Below are 22,017 nucleotides of genomic sequence, written 5' to 3'. Positions count from 1 at the left end.
TTTCAAAATAAATATAATCCGGATATGGATTGGGATATGTTTTTAGCATCTTAGCTCGCCTTTCTGTCTGAAATGCGCACTTAATCCTGCGATTCAAAGAGAGGGGATGTGTTGAACTACAGAATCTTAATGTGTTTCTCATCTCTTGTTTCTGAGGAAGAAGCAGGGCGGGGAGGGGAGGGAAGAGGAGAGGGTTGGAGCTGGGGGGGGAAAGGCGGAACAAACCGGTGTGCCTCGGATACATGCTGTAGCTGCTCGCCCGCACTGCAGATTAACTCTTACCGTGCCGGGAGATGCAACGAGAGACGGTGAGTGAATTTTGTTTTTGTTTGTTTGTTTGTTTGTTTGTTTTTCCTGAAAGCTTGCACATTGTTCCGTTTTTTGCACCAGAGCAAGAAATGTAGCGGTGGTTCATCTGGTGCGGACAGGTACACAGTTCATACAGGTATTCAGCATCCTGAGCATCTCCTCTTCTGTCTCTCTCACACACGGAGCAGCTCACACACTCACACATACTTTCGCTTCCTCTGACACACACATTGAATCGCTACACTTGATGTTGTTTAGCGGCTCGTCTCTGGCTGGCTATTCGGGAACTATCCACCGCGCGGGTGCTGAAAGGGGTCGTCATTTGCAGGCAGCTGCAATTCACTGCAATGCCATGTCTGTGGTGAAAGTGTCCTCCTGGTTTTTCTAGTGTCTTGGAACTGATAGTCAAGAAACAGCACTTAAAAGCGTCCTAGCAGAACACCGACTAAGGGCATGGTGATCTTCTCAACCCAAATAAATCTTCCTGCAGGTGTTTCCGTCAGAGACTGACACAACCGTAAGGGTGATGACATCGTCTCCTGTGCACTGTTTAGGGCATATAGAGAACGTTGTCTAAACTCTGTTCACTGGACTGTTATCTGATCACATTTGTGAGAAGACATCACATCAGTCCTGAAAGTTCTTCCTTCCTCAGCTATCATTAATTAATAATGGATGAATGGAGCTTCTCTCCTTCAGCTCTTGTCCCGGAGCCTGGCTCTGTGTCTTTGTAGCTGACTGAACTGGCCAAACTCTAGCTGGATGTTGTAGTAGCCAAGAAATCTGGGATTCCCTCTCTAAACACTGGTAGCATTGCCCAACTGAGGAGTATAATCTGTCTGACTGGACCAGTGCCAGTGGCTCGCAGACGGCAGTGCAGCTTCCAGCTGAGCTCCCGAAATGGGTGTTCTACCCCTTTAAATTTAAATTATGCAAACTTTACTTCTTCTCTGATCTTCCATGAGATAGTCTTTGAGGGTAAAAATAAATCTTGACTGTCATGAGGCAGTTGAGAAAATAGTTTAAAGTAAATGTTTCATACCTCACGAGAGACATCTTCTTCTCTATTTCAGATATAGAACCAGTGATCTCAGCATTAACCTGTGCAACCTTGAATATTATACTCTGCTGTAATTTCAAAAGAATCATCTTCTTGTGATCCTTCTCACTGCTAAGCATGTGCTTTAAAGCTGGCAGCTAATTGTCCCTTTTACCCACAAAACCACATTCTCAAGGTTGTCCTCATCAAGATATTAGGTTACATTTTGAGCCTCAAATTGAGCGCTTTAAAAAAAGATTTCATATATGAAGGGAAAATGCAGGAGCAAGTGGGATTGTTGATGGAAAGTGGTGATGTATTCAAACTCCGCATGAAGGGAATTTGTAAGAGCTTCCTGTGAAATGACCAAGCAAGTTTAAAGCATTTCCATAGTTACAGCCCTGACCATGCATGCATTCAATCTCAAATAGCCACTCTCAGATGCACACGATAAGCCACACATGATAACCCCCTGATGTCACTGACAAGTGTCGGGGTTCATCTGACATCCTTGTGTGAACATGTTGTTCCAGAGAGTCCAGAGAGGAGCGGGGTGAAATTTGAAACAGACTCAGTCCCCAAGATATCAGGCCTTTAATGTATTAACACAAATAGACGCTTCATCAAAGTATGCTTTAAACAGTTTAAAATTAAAATAGTCCTCCGAGTATAAACTTGCCCTTTAGTGTCCTTGCTTGATCAAAGACAAAAATCCTCCTCACACTTCACTGGTCAGAGAGGGAGGATTAGAAATCCCTGGCCACATGACTGCATTAAAGAGGACGATGGATGGGAACAGAGAGCCTTCTGGAAGAAGGTGTGAAGCAGTATCAATCAGACTGTTGCTCTTTTAAATTACGCTAATATGCTATTGTACATTCAATGACAACTTGCACCTCGGTGTACCTTTATAGAAATGAACACACTACACTGCCCTTAACTTGTTGTCTGTCTTTCAGGAAAGGACTGGTCACTGAGTCTCCTTTCCCAAGCTCATGTAACAACTCTCCCTGGGGTTTGCAAGAACACATCCCTAAACTCAGCTCATTTCTCAACCTGCAGCACAGGGTCTGCAGACTGAGGCCAGACGCTGTAGAGACACACAAACATGGGGATGCACAACGGAGAGGCTGAGTGAGCAGTGCACATTATGTCTGTTTGTCTGCAACAGAAGAGCTGCATGAAACGGTAGAAGAGTCTGAGACCTGAAGAACACAGGCCACACAGTATGACCCACTACTTTTCCACACAAGGTGACAGGGGCTGAAGCTGGCCACACATTCCTGCGCACGTGTGGCACGTGTGGCTTCTAGCATTGTTTTGACGAGTATCTAACTTCATCAGGGAGTGTCTAGTCTCCCCTCTTGCCCAGAGGGGGGTTGTTGTGTGCATCATTTTTGTTCCGGATGCAGAACATCCTCGATCAAAACTTGGACATGGCTACAGCTCTACTTGCAGGCGAGAAGCTGAAGGAGCTGATCTTGCCGGGTTCCTCTCAGGATGAGAAGGGCGGGGCACTGGCTGGCCTCATGGTGCAAATCAAACTGGAGCTTCCTTTTGATCGCGTTGTTACTATAGGGACGGTCATCATCCCCATCCTGCTAGTCACCCTGGTCTTCACAAGGAACTTTGCAGGTGAGCTGCTAGAGGGGGGTTCATTGCTAAAGCCACACCTGCAGCTGTTTGCCCTCTGACCGCTTTTGATCAGAGAAAGGTTTTGGCTGCATACATACAGTAGTAAGAAGTGTAAGCTGGAAACAAGGCATAAAAGAGAAGGGAGCAGTATGGTGCAGAGCAAAAAAGGAAAGCTGAAATACTAGATGCCAGAGAGAGAAGAAAACAGATTGGAGAACTGAGGGAGTGAAAGTGATTACAGATTTAGGAGACAAGGGTGGGTTTGGGTAGAAGACAGAGTGAAAACCCAGAGAGGAATGTCGGTTCATTGCTGAGTCAGGCTCTGTGTAGCATGTAACCAGCTGGGACTATGTGTTTAAACAGCAAGTCAGTGGATGTGCAGAAGAGTTTATTATTTTTGAGGAAACTCAGCACAAAGATGGTGCCAGCATTCTGTGAATGAAACAAGTGTTGTCATTGCACACATTATCCTTATCCCTAATAACAATAGAATGCATGTTTATTTAAAAGAGAAAATCTAATAACCACTGATAATAACAGAGGTGACAGTGCTTAGTTTGAAAGATTAAATGGAACTGGTGATCCCTCAAACCTTTTAGTCTTGTACATAATGGACAGTGAAGTGATCTGGGTGTTCTCATTTCCTCTGTGAGAGCCTGAAAGGTGCTTCTTTCGTTTCAAAATGTGGCTTGAGTATGATCAGAGACACACAATGCTTTGTGTTGAATGGGTTCTAAAAGATGAGATGAGAGTACTGATTAAAAATGAATGATGAGTAAGGTGCAAGATATTTCCTAGAGAATGTAATGAATCACTGAAACATGTGTCTACTGATTCACAAGTCATAGGTTTAGCTTGAAGAAGAGCTATTATTTTAACTGTTTGTAAGGATCTGCAGTGTTTTGCAGAGCCATGTTGTGGTTCAGTTTTGACTCCTGTTACTGAATGTTGCACATGCATCCATTTCCAGATATCACTTTTTAATAAGTAGCATAAATATCATTGTTACTTAGAGCTGATGTTATTAAAAGTATTTCTGCCTGATCTTACATGTCATTTACTTACTAACATGTTGTTACTAACAGAAATAAGGAGAACAGTTTGCAGCACAATCTATTATGAGATGTAATTTAAAGAAAAGTTTGGACTGATTCTTTATACTTGTACTTTTCTCAGAGGAGTCCATATACTGTTACACACCACACAACTTCACTCGAGACCAGGCACTGTATGCAAGAGGCTACTGCTGGACAGAGCTTCGTGATGCTAAACCTGGTATGGAGCCAGCTGAGTGGCCTTCGCTATTTGAGCACAAGTTCCTCCCCTATGCTCTGCTGGCCTTTGCGGGAATCATGTACATTCCTGCTTTGGGCTGGGAGTTCCTCGCCTCTACAAGGCTCACTTCAGAGCTCAATTTCCTGCTTCAAGAGATTGATAACTGCTATCATCGAGCTGCTGAGGGCCGGGCCCCAAAGATCGAGAAGCAGATCCAGTCCAAAGGGCCGGGCATAACTGAGCGGGAGAGGAGGGAGATCATAGAGAATGCAGAGAAAGAGAAGAGCCCTGAGCAGAACCTTTTTGAGAAATATTTAGAGAGACGAGGCCAAAGCAACTTTTTGGCCAAGATTTACCTGGCTCGCCATCTTTCTATTATCTGCCTCAGTTCAATACCCATTTCCTACCTGAGCACCTACTATGCCCGCCAAAGGCAAAATGAGTTCACCTGTGCACTAGGTGAGCACCCAGACATTAGCAGCTATCCAGAGCTGAAGCTCAGGGTCAACTGTAAGCTGCCTGCTGTGCAGCTGCAGCGCATCATGGCAGCAGTAGATATTGCTCTACTCTGCACCATGAACCTCATCATTCTGGTTAATTTGCTGCATCTTTTTGTGGTACGCAAGTCCAACTTTGTATTCGACAAACTCCATAAGGTTGGAATTAAAACGCGGCGACGCTGGCAGAAGTCTCAGTTCTGCGATATCAACATCCTGGCCATGTTCTGCAATGAGAACAGGGATCACATTAAGTCGCTCAACCGACTGGACTTCATCACCAATGAGAGTGACCTCATGTACGACAATGTAGTCAGGCAGCTGCTGGCTGCACTTGCACAGTCCAACCATGATGCCACACCCACTGTGAGGGAATCTGGGATCCAAACAATTGATCCCAATATGGATCCTTCTGACCTCGGGGTTCGAGAGATGGGTGGTGAGCCACTGGTCGTCAAACGACCTCGTAAGAAGATTAAATGGATCCCATCCTCAAATCCTCTTCCTCAACCATTTAAGGTAAGGAAACATGTTTCTGAATGCAAAATGTACTATCCTCTAGAAGCAGATTGACCCTTACTTTAAATATTGACTCAGTGGAGCGCACATACTCTAGGCCATAATCCTTCAAATGGTGTAATAGTAACTCTTGATAAGGGCCTTTTTCACTGAAGAGGCATAAGAAGCAGCTTTCTTTTAGGACTTACAATATATGCAAAATAGTAAGAAGACTTCATCTGTTGCTGTTGAAGACTTGAACTGACCTCTTTTTATTTTCTGTCCAATGTGAAGGAACCTCTCACCCTGACACGGCTGGAAAATAACACAAAGCAGGAAAAACCCAAACCTCTCAGACGAAAAATAGTGGCAGACAGCATTATTGCACCTATTCTGGATAACAAGAGCACACAGCATCCTTCAACAAAAGGTATCGGGTAGTTTGAATATGTAGTAAGAAAGACATTTTAAAGCTTTTATAATTAGTTTAAATAAGTTAGGCGCACTATCCGACCAGTATGAAACATATGTTCCTATGTATCTAGTATTATGTAGGCGAATTCTGTGACCATAAAATGAACTGAGACAGTTTAAACAACACTCTTGATGGGTGGTCTCCCCATCTGCTCTAATGATCTACTTATTTTCTGATTGTAGATGTAAGTGGAATGGAGAAAAAGCATACACGCAACTTCTCTTTGGATGTCCACCCGTATATGTTGACAACTCGCAAGCCCAAGGTGGAGACCACAACCACAGAACCTCTACCCTCAGAGCACAACATGGATACAGTGTACCTTGAAGGCACACACACTGTGGTTCATGTGTCCAGTGCAATTACAGGTAGCTCTCATTGTGCTTATGCCTGAGACAGAGATATCACTTCATTTGGATGTGCCTTTCATAGTGCATTTCTACAGCAGGACAGTGGGCATAGCTATTTACAACATACACATTCTACTTGCATACGATGCTTGTGCTGCATGGCCAATCACCTTTGGCCAGCTAATATTTTTACTTTCTTTCTCTTTAGCTCCCATTTTTATTCTATATATTTATTTGATTACAGAGAATAAGATTCGCTCTCCAGAATCAACCAACGCTGCCTTCTCTGCAGGGACCCTGTCCACCACTACATATGTAAATGGAGTTAGCCCCAACCCTCCCTCCAGTGAAGATGCGCTCAGTCCCAAGTCCTCACCTCAACAACTGGGGCCTTCCACTCAGAAGGAAAATGCTGAGTCTCAACCACCTCCACTAACAAGAGCACCCACACACCAGCTACTGAGTATGCATCGTACTCTCTTTGAGGAAGAAGAGGATGAAAGCGGGAGGGACAGGCTGGCAGAGAGGCCTGGGGAGCTCATCGCTGCAGGAGAATGTTGAGGAAGAGGAGAAGAAGAAGAGGAACCGTGACTGAGATTATTTTCCCAGACACTGCACTCTACACACATAACCTCCATGCCAGTCACCTTCTATCAGCTGCCACCTCTGATCTTTCAATTAACTTCTGTACTTCCAGGATTGTTGGAGCAGAAATGGAATAGATGTGACTTGGGAAGACTCTTGTGGCAAAGCTGAGCTTTCAGAAAGGATAAACTGAGAGATATATGTTTCGTTACCTGTGTTGACCAGCTTATTACTGTAGGAAATGATGTCACACTCATGTCTCAGGATGACTGTGTATAGCTAATCACCCACCAATGAAACCAGCAGTGACATAATTCAACAGGGTGCTACAGTGCAGGGTCACACAGTTATATTGAAAAAGTATATAGACAGGGTAAAGAGCGAGGAGTGACTTTCCTAATAATAATTTTAAAAAAAGCAGACACTTTAGAAATGCAAATCTGCAACATCAAACAAAATGTATTTTAATCACATGATAACGCTTAGTCCCTTTATCCCACTAGCCAAGTAGAAAGGTAGCTCATGCAATACAGTTGTTGAGATCTGCACAATTAATATGCAAAAGATCACAGTATAATTGTGGCAATAATGTATGCGCTTAGAACATCTTATTCCACACGCTGTACATGTATAGACACTGTATATGACTCACTGCTTGTGGGGTGTTTAAATATGACATGTTTCATGGCTAATTACTGCCATTTCACAATTGCATAAGAACACGATTCTTAACTATACTTGGACGCCATTTGAAAGTACAGCAGACAGCAGACTCCCCATTGAAAGCGTGACTTTGTAAAACAAAGTAGAACTGTAATACTGCTTAGTGAAACTAATGCCAGATATGTTTTGATGCTGTAAAAAAAGGCAGTTACAGTGATGTGTTCTTTTTGAAGACTTTAATAGCAGCTCTGAGATGAAGGGAGCTGGACTCACTGGTAAAATATGACCTTTTGTGTTCTGTTGGCTTCTTGAGGAAGTGTCTAATGTGAAGTGAATATATAGATGAGCAGGATAAGGGTTTTATAAGAATGACTAAGGTTTTCATTATCTGCTATAAACACACAGACTATTTTTTTTGCATTTCTTGCAGCTGCATACATTAGGGTACAGAGACTAGAATAAAGGAACTGCCTGCACTGACTCAGAAACCAACAGGACATCAACTGTAGAAGACATTAGTCTCATTTTCAGGGCCTACCTAAAGAATGGGTAGACCTATGCATACCTTTTTTTCTGGGGCATTAAAATTAAATGAAATCTTTTGTCTTGGTGATTCTTCATCTCCATAGGCTAGCTCAAAATCCCCTTGTTAGAGACTACTTAAGCACACTAAATGCATCCAAAAGCACTTTAGGACGAGTAGTACTAGTGTGTGAGAGCACATTGTATCAGAGCTCTGCTTTAATATGATTTTACTGTGTTGATTTACACATTAGGACTGTTGCCCTGTGAAAACCTTTAGCAGTCCTAATGCGAGTAATCACATGGATAATATGGCTTTGGTTGTAACGTGTGAAATGTTCATAAAAAAAGGATTAAAAGCGTTATCTTTATAATTAAATCCCCCAAAATGCGTCTCAACAATCAATGACTACATGTACCAGAATGCACCGCGGCTGTCAGATACAGCCTGACACTGTGCTGCTGTACTAGCGGAGAGCACTCTGGCAGAAGGGCCGACTTAGTAAGTAACAGGTCTTTCTTTTTATAGACAACTATCGCGTATAGTATCTTATATCTCGTGTTTCAGATTCGCATTTATTTAAAAAAAATCCTCTTCTTTAAATTCCTCTAATTAGACCAGATTCCTGGCGGACTTGTTAGCCCACATTAGCTTGAGTAAAGGTAGCTAGCCAAAACGAAGAGCCCTCGGTAACTACACGTTCAGTATTTAGCAGCTCTACACCTGGAAGTAAGATATTGCACGTTAGACCTTCCACCGACTAGGCGCTTCTTCCTTTACTGCGCAGTTGTTCTAATCTTACTGATAATGCTCTCGTTTTAGATAACGGTGCCTCTTTGATTTAATTCTCTGAAATCAGCGGCAGCAACTACTTTAGCCAGCGTTGATCGCGTTTAAACTGCGTTTAGAGAAGTCGGCAGCTGTTGTCGTTACACATAAAGCAACGTCAGCAGTCAGTGAGGCTGTGCTGTGTCTACGTTACTGTCAGTGAACGCATCACCGCTCTCTGTGTGCGCCAATGACTTCCATCTGCTCTCTGTCACATACAGCTCCCAGGGCTGCAAGCATGGACCAACAAAACAACTCGGAGGTTGGTAAAGAAACATGTTTTATTGGTCTGGCTGAAAAATAGGGTGTTTTATCAGGTGGGAGATAGCCCTGCGTCAGCCTCTGAGTTTTTAGAGTGATGTAACATAGTCTCTGTTGTTTCTCAATTGCCACTTATGTGAAGCTGCCCCACCTTTCTTAAACTGACTTGACTTGAGCAATAAGAATAACATTTTAATCTGCTGCTGATGTAAATAATCCCACTATATTTAACTTTGTTGTTTTAATGTCTCACAGGACGATTCAGTCGGCCCTTCGGGGGACGGAATGCCGTGTCTACCTCCAGATCTTTGTGAGTTGTTGTTTCTTTTTCCCCCCTTATAAACATATTGTGAGAACAGTGTTTCATGAGACAATGTATGTAGTTCCTTATCTTTAAGGGACCACTTGTTGTGAAATATTGTCTCACATTCATAACTTTTTATTACGAATATTTGAATGAATAAAACTGAATGTAATCCGAGACCAATGAATGCATCGGTATTAGGGGGGCACTGCAACAGGCATGTCATTATTATTGAAGTAAATCTAAAATAATAATAGTAATAACTTCAAGTAGCTTTCTATTGGTAAAATAGTAAGAACTCTATTTTTTGTCATTTAAATGCACGTGCTAAGGATTTTATTAGTGTATTCCTCTCAAAGTTACTTTTTAAATGTAAATTTCTACAATTTAGCATAGTGCATTATGTACCTTCCCTCACATAATATAATGGTTATAGTAAGACATAACTTTAATTGTTCTGTCAGTTTAATAAACTTTTATCCCTCTCCTGTATAGCGGATGGTGAAGCAGTGGAGTTGCTTTGGCAGTTGCGAGCCCAGCGCCGCCAGTCGTCTCCTGAACTCCCAGAGACGGTGTCTCGTCTTACTGCACCTGATGGAAGCATCTTATACCTGGTGGGCACTGCCCATTTCAGTGATAGCAGCAAAAAGGATGTAGCCACGGTGAGCCAATAAGGGGGAAAAACAGGACTGTTACAGAGCAGGAAGCCACTTAAACTCTTTTAAAATGTGATATACTGTTAATGGTAGGTGAAATTTTATGTGTAATTCTGTGTGTGTGGAGAAGCACACTCACAGAATTACATATTTAAATGTCGTTTCTTTTTATTTTCTTGTTTTGGCAAGCATAACCTTGTCTCTTTTGTTCTTTCACATTGATTTCTCTTGTGCTTGCTTCTTTCATAACTGTTCATTTGCTTTGACATTCCAGTCTTCTGCTTTCTTATTCTGTATTTGTCTCTTGATTTTTCACACCGCTGTGCTCCTTCTCCTGGTGCAGACGATCCGAGCTGTGCAGCCAGACGTGGTCGTGGTGGAGCTGTGCCAGTATAGGGTATCGATGTTGAAGATGGACGAGAATACGCTGTTAAAGGAAGCCAAAGACATCAATCTGGATAAGGTTCAGCAGGCTATCAAACAGGTCAGGATTTATGAAAGGTGTTGGTTGTGTGAAAAACAGCAGTGGTAGATGAAGAGAGGTGGAAAAGGTCATAATGAAACAAAGACAGTAGAAGTACATTTATTCCAAATAAGGCAATGATGGTCAAGTTCTGATATTTTAAACTTTGTTTCAGTATGGTGTAAATATAGCGTTGAGTGTCACTTAAGAGTTTTGGGTTTGTTTCCTACTTTTTTGATATTTGGGATAAAACTTCTGAACTAACTTCTTTAGTTTCCTGTATTATTGTATACTTTCTTTGGGCTTGTATTACTGTCAAATTACTATGTACTTAAAGAATGACCTTGATCACTGGAAGTGGGTGTTAATTTATTTGCTCTGTTTGTCAGAATGGGGTGATGTCGGGTCTGATGCAGATTCTGCTGCTCAAAGTTTCAGCTCACATCACAGAGCAACTGGGCATGGCGCCTGGAGGAGAGTTTAGGGAGGCCTTCAAAGAGGTAACCCGTGCACACAAATGCAACATAGTGGAGAATAATTTGATTATGTATTATTATTTTTGTTTTGTTTGTTTAAAAACTTTTACCTTTCTCTTTTAGGCTGGCCGGGTACCTTTTTGTAAATTTCATCTCGGGGATCGGCCAATTCCTGTGACGTTCAAGAGAGCCATCGCTGCTCTCAGTCTCTGGCAGAAGGCCCGTCTGGCCTGGGGTCTTTGCTTTCTGTCAGACCCAATCAGGTATAAATTCATCTTGATCGCTTTCTGTCACACAGCGTCAACACGACTCTGTTTTAGTACCAAATATTCAGCGGACAGTGTGCATCGTTTCACAGCTTGTTCAAATACATGAATAATGCTGACGTTAGAGAAGAGTCATCATTCAGAGTTTTTGGCAAGAAGGATTATATTGCTCGCTAAATTGGTTCAGGATGGTTCAGTTTTGTGGAAACGTACAAAAGCAAAGTTGTGAAACAGAAGTTTAAATGTTAATGGTGAAATTTGTGGAAATTGGTAAAGCGATAATACCGTATTGTTTTCAGCAGTCTTTGCCTGGGGAAAAATGCAACTACAGTGTATATGTGTGAGAATCATGACTTGCTTTGTTTGTGTTTTGTGTACAACCAGGCAGTGAGCACTCACATTTTCAGAGTAACAGCAACGCTACCATTTCTTTCTGAATGATGATGTCTGTAAATCTATAAAACCATTGTGGCTTTCAGCAACTCTGAGATTGAACCTCAGAATTATAAAATGTTGGTTATGGAGACTTAAAGGAATACAAGTATGTTTTTAAAGCTTATGTTGGAGACCAACCAGGCAGTCTGATAAAGTTTATTTAAGCTTCATGCTTACTACTGTGTCAAAGTTCAGGAACTGGAATGTTGGTCTCTATACTGAAAACCTTAAATGTCAATGTTAATCCAGACTCTGCTAGTATTGCACTAAATATAATTAAGAAAATGAAATGTTTCTAAGGTTGTGTTGCATCCTGTATAAAGACGTAAAGTAGGAAGTGTTAAGTTGTTTCTAAAACACCGCAGTTATAGAACAAGACTATATTCTCTGTCCTGTGTCACTTCCTTTTCACTGTTAAATTGACTGCTGTGTCATGTTTCAGTAAAGAGGATGTGGAGAAGTGTAAACAGAAGGACCTGCTTGAGCAAACTATGTCAGAGATGATTGGAGAGTTTCCTGCTCTTCACAAAACCATTGTGGCTGAAAGAGACATCTACCTCACACACACTCTCCGACAGGCTACTCGCTGTGTGGAGTCCCCCCCTAATGCCCAGAGTGCGTATTACAATCCTCAAAAAGCTAGGACAATAAATTGGTTTCATCTGATGTTAATATACATTCGTTGGCCAGTTCATTAGGTACCCCTGTTCAAATGCTTGTTTACACAAAACTCTAATCTGTCAATCAGATGATAGCAACTGTATGTAGGCATGTAGACATGGGCAAAACAATCTGCTGAAGTCTAAACTAGGCATCAGAATAGGCAAGAAAGGACTTGCCATAAGGTCTAAGTGTAACTGTGGATTCTAAGTGTTTCAGAAACTGTGGAACTAGTGGGATTTTCCCACATGCAAATATCTAGTGTTTACAAAGGGCCAAAAAAACAGAAAATCTTCAGTGAGTGCCAGTTCTCTGGGTGAAAATATTGTGTCTTGTTGATGACAGAGGTCAGAGGAGACTGGCCAGACTGCTTTCAGCTGATTAGGAAGGAAACGCTAACTCAAATAGATATTTGTTATAATCAAATTATGTAAAAGATCATTTTTGGACACACATCATACCTCCAAGCAGATGTGCTACTGCAGCATTATACCAAAATGCAACTGTAGCTGTCATGTCAATATGGGCCCAAATCTCAGAGGAATGTTTCCAGCACCCTAGAAAATCTGTGCCGTGAAGAATTGAGGCAGTTCTGAAGTCAAAAGAGGGTTCAACTGTGTTTAACTAATGAATTGGCCAGTGAATTTCACGGTATAGTTTTAAAGTCTCTCTTTCATTCTTATATGGGTGTTAATTCCTTTTTTCCAGCCACTTATAAAATACTTTTTTGTCCGTTTAGTTTGTGGTTTAAAAAACATTGCTCAATATAATTGAAACTAAAGAGTCAAAACTTTATTTTAGCTGTTAAGTACTGTGCACATATCTGTCATCAGATATGTGGCTCAGTTGTTGTGAAATCAGCTGACCAGTGATGTCGGTGTGGTTTTAATGTGGTGCAGACATTTAATGGAAATGCTTTTTCATTTTTTATAACAGTAAGTCATTCTCTTCTGTTTTTGCTGAATAAACTTAGAAACTAAATCTGTATTCATTGTGAAACTACAAAAGAGGTTGTGGATGTTGTAGTTTGACAGTAACGCCTATGTTTTGCAGTAATGAGAAGTTTCTGAATAGTTAAACAAGAGAAAGCTTTGCAAATTCGGAGATCATTTCCCTGGAATAGTTGTGTTATTTTTAAATGTAAAAGTGGAGATGTACTCAGTTCCCCCAAATAACCAATTCTTTTATGCATCAACATTTCCGAGTGTAGACATTGTTTATGCTATCATTGTTCTTTTTGTAGAAGTGCCTGCTGTGGTGGTGGGAGTCGTAGGGATGGGTCACGTCCCTGGCATAGAACGAAACTGGGACAAGCAGCTTAATATTAATGAAATCATGAGGTATGTTTCGCATATTGTTTGTACGCAGTAAATTACACCATAAATCCATAAACATAATCCTTTTGTGTTTGATTTGGCATTACAACCGTAACTCTGTGTGTCTCTGTCTTCCCTAGTGTCGCACCTCCCTCACGCGTTGGCTGGGTGTTGTGCGCTGTCATAAAGGGCGTCATGATGGGAATGCTGGGATATGCCTGTTATCGTGTCGGTGGAAGTTTAGGTAGAGCCCTGCTGTCTTTACCTCCAGTCCGATCTTTACTGGAGACACTGCGGCCTCTTCCTGCTTGACCCAACTGGTCTTCTCTAAGCCATCTGTGAAACAGAATTATGATCTATTAAAACAATGCATCCATCACCAATGGCCTTAAAATCAGGTGTCAGGTGAGGCTGGAGGAAGAGGGTTCACCAGCCCATATTGTGAACTAACAAGGACCTAATGGGGTTCAGAGCTCCCCACTTTATAATGATGTCTCTGTAGACACAACAGGGCTGTACTGCCAAAGAAACCATGACAGTACTCTTGAGTACCTTGCATATTTTGTGCAAATTCATGCATATATATATTTTTTTGTTTGTTTGTTTTATGGTAAGATTCACAAAGGCCAATAGTTCATTTTGAGTATATTTATATTTTCCACAGCATTCCTTCAAAGGACTCATGCACACGTTTTCTTTTTCATTATTATTATTTGATTAGCATCCTGATCATCAGGTTCACTGTTACTCACGGGCCCTGATATAGTGGGGGATTTTTCTGGGAGCATGCTGTTTCTTTAGTCCTTCATATAGTGCCGACCAGTATTGTTGGTAATTGGCTTGTTTCAAGTTCAGCACTTTATTAGAGACTGATAACATTTTTGTTCTGTACATGCAGTCTGGGAGAGGGGAAAAAATACAGCTATGTTAAAAAAGTGGAAAAATACAATATATAGTTATTGTATAGACTGGCCCACATATGTATGTAAGGAATACATGAAAATGATGTGAATCAGACTGAGCGTCATTCTCCTAATTCTCAATACGTTTTTAAAGCATTAGACAAACTTCACTGATTTCTTCTGTGCACCGTCCTGCCAACATCAACAAGACAAGTGCCTCATATTGGAGCTGCAGAAATGTGTGTTGTTATCTTACACGTGCAAAGGTTCAATGCAAGATTAAAGAGGATGTCTTTATGATATTACATGATCTGCCTATTTTCTAAATACTAAAAAGTTTGTGTTGACTTGGTTGCAGCTGAAATGATACCATACACCCATTTATGTCATTACCCATGCATACAGAACAGGTTTATATATGCCTCAGGAAGAGCAGTGCATCATCTATCAACTTCTAGAGTTGTTTATACCTCCAGTTTGGGGCCCTCTCACACAAATATATGCATTATATACAGAAAGTTGTCTCTAAAAACCATCACAAGGAAACATCCTAATATTCAGTGTGCCAACTGTACTTTTGGAATATATGCATTATTATTTCCCAGTCTGAGATAAACTCATGGACCGAAATGCTGAAAATTACAAAACATGTTTCTTTCTCTCAAATGAACCATCATGTTTTTAATGACTGTTGTTTTTTATCTTCTATGAAGGAAACTGAGCCGGTCAGATTTGGGAGATAAAGCCTTATTCTGTTATCACTGCTGCCTTTGAGTCTTACATTGCCCAACACTGAGCTGTATCTCTTGTAGAGCTTCTTACTGAGTTTGTAATCACTGGCTACATGACCTTCCCTTGAAATATGAGCTGTCCCATTAATAATAATCGAGTAGTCTAAACTGTACAGACATTAATTTCAAGGTAAAGTTAGACAAGTTAATTTCCTTTTATAATCCGAATAAAAGAATATGAAAGATTAACTTGAACTTGAAATCATAAGTGGACAACTTGCAAGCTTTCCATATTTTGGATAATTCATATAAAGTCCAACCTCTGCAGCATCTCCTCTGTGTGTGTCCCATTTCCTGTAGGAATCCTTGTATTGTAAGATTTTCTTCCTCAGCGTGTTGTACTGCCATTGATGTAAACACATAAACACACCAAGCAGTGAGATTTAGAAATGGAATTTATAAACATTTTAAGTAAAGGAAAAATATATTTGTCTCAAAACTGTTGTAGTCCTGTCGTTTTAATTTTATGCAAATGATTATTTTTTTAATTTAATTTATTTTGATAATTTATGAGAAAAAATATTTTAAACCTAAATAACTCTATTCGGTCAATGCAGTTCCGTATTTTCTGTTTGTTTCCGATCGGACGAATACTGTCGTTACACCGTATCTCACAGACATCCGCTGTAGCTTGCAGGATTATGAAAGCCTGACTAGTGAATACTTTTTAACTGCGCCAGCGGATAGACGCAGACAGATGGCCTGGTTTGCATGGCTTATTTAGGACCTAGGCTGGGACCGTCACGCGTCTTTCTTTCCGGTGTGTCCGCCTTAAGACTCGTCTCCTCTGCCGGGATGGACGATATGGGTCTGGCTATGAGTCGTTCTTCGCTGGAGCGGCTCGAATTTGACAACGTCGCCCTCAAGAAACTTCCCCTGGATCCATCCGAGGAGCAGGGGGTGCGGCAGGTGAAGGGAGCGTGTTTCTCCCGGGTGACACCACAACCGCTGACCAAGCCTCGGTTCGTGGCCGTGTCCCACCAAGCTCAGGCACTGCTGGGGCTGGACGGAGAGGAGGTCGTGAACGATCCTCTCGGGCCAGAATATCTCAGCGGATCCAAAGTCATGCCAGGATCTGAACCCGCCGCTCACTGCTACTGCGGACATCAGTTCGGACAATTCGCCGGACAGCTGGGCGATGGGGCGGCCTGTTACCTGGGAGAGGTGAAGGTTCCGTCTGGCCAAGATCCCGAACTTCTCCGAGAAAACCCGAGTGGCCGGTGGGAGATTCAGGTGAAAGGAGCTGGGCTGACCCCGTACTCCAGGTACAAGGGGTTGCTTTCATTGTCAGTTTGAGTGGGCTTTGCAAGATTATGTTTAATTTATTTATTAGGTTAAGAATAAATGTGGCTTAATCTATTTTTATAACTCCACCAGAGAGATTAAAACATGAAAAATACTTTGATTCTCTGTTTTAACAGAGCATATGTGATTGAAGAAAGGCAATATTTGGCAATCAGATGCACCTTTTTTGCTGAGTATTGGAAAAAAAGTCTTTTTCTCTTCCACAGACAAGCTGATGGCCGTAAGGTCCTGCGTTCCAGTATAAGAGAGTTCCTGTGCAGCGAGGCGATGTTCTTCCTGGGAGTGCCCACCACTAGAGCAGGCTCTGTAGTCACTTCCGACAGCAGGGTCATACGTGATGTGTACTACAACGGGCATGCTCGCCACGAAAGATGTTCTGTGGTCCTCCGCATTGCTCCTACCTTCATCAGGTGGGTGCACATCACCTGACCTACTTACTCATATTGAGTTTCTATTTGTGTTTAAATGGGATTTGTTTGTGTTCACGGCCTGAGCAGGTTTGGATCTTTTGAGATCTTCAAGCCCGCCGATGAGTTCACAGGTCGCCAGGGTCCCAGCTATGGGCGCGATGAGATCCGAGGTCAAATGATGGATTATGTCATTGAGATGTTCTACCCTGAGATCCAACAGAACTACCCAGATCGGGTGGAGAGGAACGTAGCTTTCTTTCGAGAGGTCAGAGCATGAGTTACACTCTCACCTGTCAGTGTGTAGAGACAGTGAAATGTTGCAGCAAATCAAAAATTGTTATGTATTCAAGATTTTCTTAGCCCTGTAGGCCTGGAATAACTTTGATAACATTTTTTATCTGATCCATAGAAAGAAGTTATGATGTAATATGCTCAGGGCTGTTCTCAGATTTTAGAGACCTGTTGGGATTGCTGTCATCTCTTCCTGTATGTAGGTGGTGCTTCGTACAGCTCGACTTGTGGCTCAGTGGCAGTGCGTGGGATTCTGCCACGGTGTCCTGAACACGGACAATATGAGCATCCTGGGACTCACGCTGGACTATGGTCCATACGGCTTCATGGACAGGTCAGTGTTTAACTGTATGCATTTTAAAATATTCCTGTCACACATGTTACCCTCATACTCATTAGGTTAGAGTCACGGAGTCGGAGTGAAGCCATAATTATAATACATTAATTATAACACATTAGGTTTGAGCGCTTCTTATTTCTCTCAGATTTGATCCAGATTTTATTTGTAATGCCTCGGACAACTCTGGACGATACTCCTACCAAGCCCAGCCAGCTATCTGTAGGTGGAACCTTGGAAAGCTAGCAGAGGCTCTTGCTCCAGAGTTGCCACCAGACCGGGCTGAGGCTGTACTGGAGGAGTACCTGGATCTTTATAACCGTTTCTACTTGGAGAACATGAGGAAGAAGCTGGGTTTGCTGAAGAAGGAGGACCCTGAGGACGAGATCCTGATCACCAAACTGCTTCAGACAATGCACAACACAGGTGGGACTATTTTGTGTACTGCTTAGAAAGAGAGTTTGATGTGACAAAACATTTAATCTAGTGACAGACTGAGAGTCTAAGAATGCGTGCATACGGCACTGCATATGAAACAGGAAAAATATTTAATGATGGATGTAACATTGTAATAACATTTTTCTGCCTCCCTTCTGCAGGTGCTGACTTCACCAACACCTTCCGTAGCTTGAGTTTGATTTCTTGTCCCACTGAGGAAAATAGCGAGGGAGAAGAGGACTCTGTCAAGAAAGCCACAGACCTCTTGATTGAGCAGTGCGCCTCCCTAGAGGAGCTCAAGGCTGCCAACAAGCCCACGATGGATCCACGGTGAGCTAGCTAATAGTTATACCGCTACACACACACAAGCCCAGCGTGTTACGCATCATGGCCAAATTCACTTATATTTTTACTTAAAACTATTAGAATAGAAATAATGACTGTGCCTGTGGTGATAATGTCAAATGTTTTGCTTTTTATTCAGTGTAGTTCATATTGCAGCCTCTGGGTGTCACTAGTGAGGCTTCATATACATCATGTCTTTTACAGGTTATCAGTCTGAGGTTTCTTAAAGCAGCATCTGTTGATATTTTTGGTGACTTGAAGGCAGCAGAAAATGATGCAAACATTGATATTATTGTTTCCATTTATTCACCCATCGGTCAATCCATTCATTCATTTTTTAAAATTGGTTATCCATTTAAGGGTCAAAGGAGTCTAGAACCTGTGTAATATGACGAGAGGCAGCGTGCACCTGAGCAGGTTGGCAGTCTATCTCAGGGCTAACACAGAGTGACAGTCAACTATTTATCCTCGTATTCTTACGTACAGCCAGTTTGGAGTCACTAGTTCACCTAACTGCACCTCTTTGTTCCGTGGAAGGAAGCCGGAGTAGCCGGTGTGCAGTCACAGAATCTTTTTCCTGTGAGGCGATAATACTAACCACTGAACATAAAGTAAAATTCTCACTCATTTTAGGTCACATGCCTATCCATCCAGCATTTTTAACTCTAAAATCTGTCCAGTATCAAGAGGAAAGCAGTAAGAATCGCAGTACTAAATAAGCAGGCAGGGATACTGTAACACTTTAACATCGTTTTTGGAAGCACTTCAGACCTTGTTTTGGTTTGCACCCATTGGGACTGTTTTTTCTTTTCTTTTCTTTTTTTGTTTGGGATCTCGGGAACTGAGACTTTTGGAAGTGATACCCATATTTGCTGTCTGTTGGCTGTTATCAGAAACCATATGCCCTTCCCGGATCCTTTACACCCATATCACATGTCCATTTTCCTAAAAGTAGACAAATGCTTCAACAAATTCAACATGGACAATAAATTACTGCCATCACTGACCTTGTTTGCCTTTGTTAGCAGCTGTTGTGCCATAATTTTATTATCCTTCTACTGCCTACCCAGCATAGCTTTCAAGATGGTCCTAAATGCTTATTTGAAGTGTTGTTGTTGGTTTTTTTTATTTGTTTTTTTTTTTTTATGGGAACCTGTAATCTGATATTTTTCTGTTAAAATAGGATTCGAAAGTATTAAATTTGATTAAAATTTCTGAAACCCAATCCTTATCAAATTAATTTAGAAGGGTAATGGTACCTGTGATGCACTTTCCCTGAATGGTAACGAGTGTCTGCAGACTGGAGAGAACATTCAATGGAAAGAATCTGGAGCTCAAATACAGACAGAAATAGCTGAGCTCATTATTTAGCAAGTGGAACAATTATAAAGAAAATATTTAATTCTGAATTTTATGATGCCCCAAATTATGTGGAAGGTTGATCCCTGACTAATCTAGATATAAAGATGGACTTTGGAGTGAGTTTTGTGTAACCCAGTCTTTCTATGGATACAAACAGTCACTGGACTCTTTATCTCAGTACCTTACTTTCTCTCTAAACTCTTAGATTGCCTGCACTATGTCTGTGTTTTCTTTTCCAACGTATTTATTTATTGGCCTATAAGAATTATAACAGTGATGTTTTGTATCCACAGTGAACTGGCAGTGCTGCTTTCTATGGCTCAGAGCAACCCAGCACTGTTCCAGATGATCTCAGACAGAGCAACAATCGCGAGGCAGTTAGAGCGACTCAGCAAACTAAAGGATCTGATGGAGACCACCCAGGAGGAGCTGAAAACCAAACAGGCAGAGGATTGGACATCCTGGATCACTCAGTATAGGTGAGACGGGGGCAAAAAAAAATGAGTAAGTTTTATTAGCAAGGGACGAGAAAGAAAAGCATGGAAAATGAGAGCAGAGGAGGAACTGCATAGACCGGATTAGCTTTTGGGTTTGTTTTTTTTAAAAATGTGCAAACAGACAGAAAAAAAGAGGAAATGTGTGTCGAGGTGATTATTGTTCCTTTGCTGCACTTCTCTGAGGGAATGTTTTGTGTTATCACTGCCACAGGAAACGTCTGGCTCGTGAGCTGGAAGGCCAGAGTGATGTGCAGGCTGTGCAGGAGGAGAGAGTGAGGGTGATGGACAGCACCAACCCTCGTGTGATACTCAGAAACTACATTGCCCAGAATGCCATAGAGGCTGCTGAGAATGGGGACTTCTCTGAGGTCAGGTTCTAGTCGATTCTAATTTTTACTAGATAGAAACATAACTACCTTTGTCTGCTGTACATTTTGGTAGAGAAATACAGACAACTTCCCCAGAAGCATTCACTGGAAATCAGACTGTGCTTCATTTACCCTTAATTCCCTTTTAAGTTTTTCATTTTCAGTGTGGTGACCCAGTCTCACTTCTGCTCTTTGCTGCAGGTCCAGCGTGTCCTCAAGGTTCTGGAGAAGCCTTTCTCTTCACAGCCAGGTCTGGAGCTCCCTGCGTGGGTTGGTGGAGGTGGGACCAGTGCAGAAGGAGAAAGGGATGAAGGAGAGGAGCAACAGCAAGAAGCAGCTACCTCTATGCCCAGAAATCCTGTGCCTTATGACAGCAAGCCCCCAGCTTGGGCCAATGAAATCTGTGTCACATGATCTTCGTAGTAACTTCCTTGACCGTGATCTCTCCTGCCTAAAATAACAAGAGCGTTTCAAAGTGTTTAAAGATAATTTTTTTCACATTTTATAACTCTTCAGCTGCTGGACAACTTTGTTATTTTAGCAGGCAGTTTCAGGAAGGTCGGCATGAGGCACAGCACCTCACAGGCAAGCTGGATGGCACAAAACAGACAGCGTGTTGAGTTTGTTTCCACAAAAAATACAAATTCTATATAAAATTTAAAAAGATATATGTTTTAAAGCTGTAATATCATTTTTTTGTATCCTTGTTTAACATTTGAGTCATCCTTAAATAAGTGGATGAGATTTTATATAAAATTTATATATGATATTGTGCAGTTTAAGCAGTATATTTACAGAAACTCGGGTCAGATTTCTTTTCCTGTCTGTTTTGTGTTTAATAAGCTATTAATGATGAGTCAGGCAACAAGTCTTACAGTGGCCTGTCTGGCTCTGACAAACTGTGAGGTGACACCTCGACATATACCAAAAATATGTGTGTGAGAGAGTGAATGTGTTATGATGATTTTATATCTGTGGCTAAAACTGTTACTATACATGATTAGGATGCCGCAGCCAACAAACACGCACAATATAAAGCAGATAAGCACGCACAGTATGTTTTCCTATATTAGAAAGCATTTTCTTTTGCAGCTGTCAAGACATTCATAGAGCCACGGATGTAATTTACTTTTTTTTTTTTGTCTAGTAACCAAGTTTAGTGAAGGACAAACGAGAACAGGATGTTGCGATTTACTTTCTTCAGGTTGTGGCTGCACAGAAAGAGGAAGTTATTTGTAGAATGTGCCACAAAAAGACTTTTTTTGTGCGAAGAGTAGAAGACAGCCACAGCCATTCATAGATTTGTATTAACTGTACTACATACGCAACAGCACTACTCATCACATGTTGCGCCTTTTTGGTGAATATGCTTTATGTGAAATGTCCGTTGGAGCTCTTCTAACAGAATCAATAAACTGAGTGATCATTGTGTCTTTGTTTTTTTATTTTGCTTCGTG

The 22,017-nt window shown here is 41.5% G+C and overlaps 3 protein-coding genes across 3 annotated transcripts; all 3 read left to right on the top strand.

Annotated features, from left to right (window-relative positions):
- Positions 1–239: 239 nt before the first annotated feature.
- On the top strand, positions 240–7,966 carry panx2 (pannexin 2). The gene is made up of 6 exons (XM_005734841.1): positions 240–308; positions 2,308–2,983; positions 4,160–5,274; positions 5,548–5,683; positions 5,911–6,096; positions 6,323–7,966. The coding sequence occupies exons 2-6, from the start codon at positions 2,755–2,757 to the stop codon at positions 6,637–6,639; spliced, it is 1,983 nt and encodes a 660-aa protein (XP_005734898.1). The 5' UTR covers positions 240–308; positions 2,308–2,754; the 3' UTR covers positions 6,640–7,966.
- Positions 7,967–8,284: 318 nt separating this feature from the next.
- On the top strand, positions 8,285–15,177 carry trabd (TraB domain containing). The gene is made up of 10 exons (XM_005734840.2): positions 8,285–8,350; positions 8,899–8,939; positions 9,194–9,248; positions 9,738–9,904; positions 10,242–10,382; positions 10,751–10,861; positions 10,961–11,100; positions 11,981–12,153; positions 13,442–13,538; positions 13,655–15,177. The coding sequence occupies exons 2-10, from the start codon at positions 8,916–8,918 to the stop codon at positions 13,824–13,826; spliced, it is 1,080 nt and encodes a 359-aa protein (XP_005734897.1). The 5' UTR covers positions 8,285–8,350; positions 8,899–8,915; the 3' UTR covers positions 13,827–15,177.
- Positions 15,178–15,774: 597 nt separating this feature from the next.
- Positions 15,775–21,990, top strand: selenoo1 (selenoprotein O1). Its single transcript, XM_013911326.1, has 9 exons — positions 15,775–16,472; positions 16,719–16,922; positions 17,010–17,187; positions 17,417–17,547; positions 17,699–17,976; positions 18,150–18,318; positions 19,989–20,174; positions 20,404–20,560; positions 20,762–21,990. The coding sequence occupies exons 1-9, from the start codon at positions 15,919–15,921 to the stop codon at positions 20,972–20,974; spliced, it is 2,070 nt and encodes a 689-aa protein (XP_013766780.1). The 5' UTR covers positions 15,775–15,918; the 3' UTR covers positions 20,975–21,990.
- The last annotated feature ends 27 nt before the right edge of the window (positions 21,991–22,017 follow it).

The sequence above is a fragment of the Pundamilia nyererei genome, unplaced genomic scaffold (assembly GCF_000239375.1).
Source record: "Pundamilia nyererei isolate P.nyererei 1_Seehausen unplaced genomic scaffold, PunNye1.0 scaffold00060, whole genome shotgun sequence".
Taxonomy (NCBI): domain Eukaryota; kingdom Metazoa; phylum Chordata; class Actinopteri; order Cichliformes; family Cichlidae; genus Pundamilia; species Pundamilia nyererei.
This window is presented reverse-complemented; position numbering and strand designations above follow the sequence as displayed.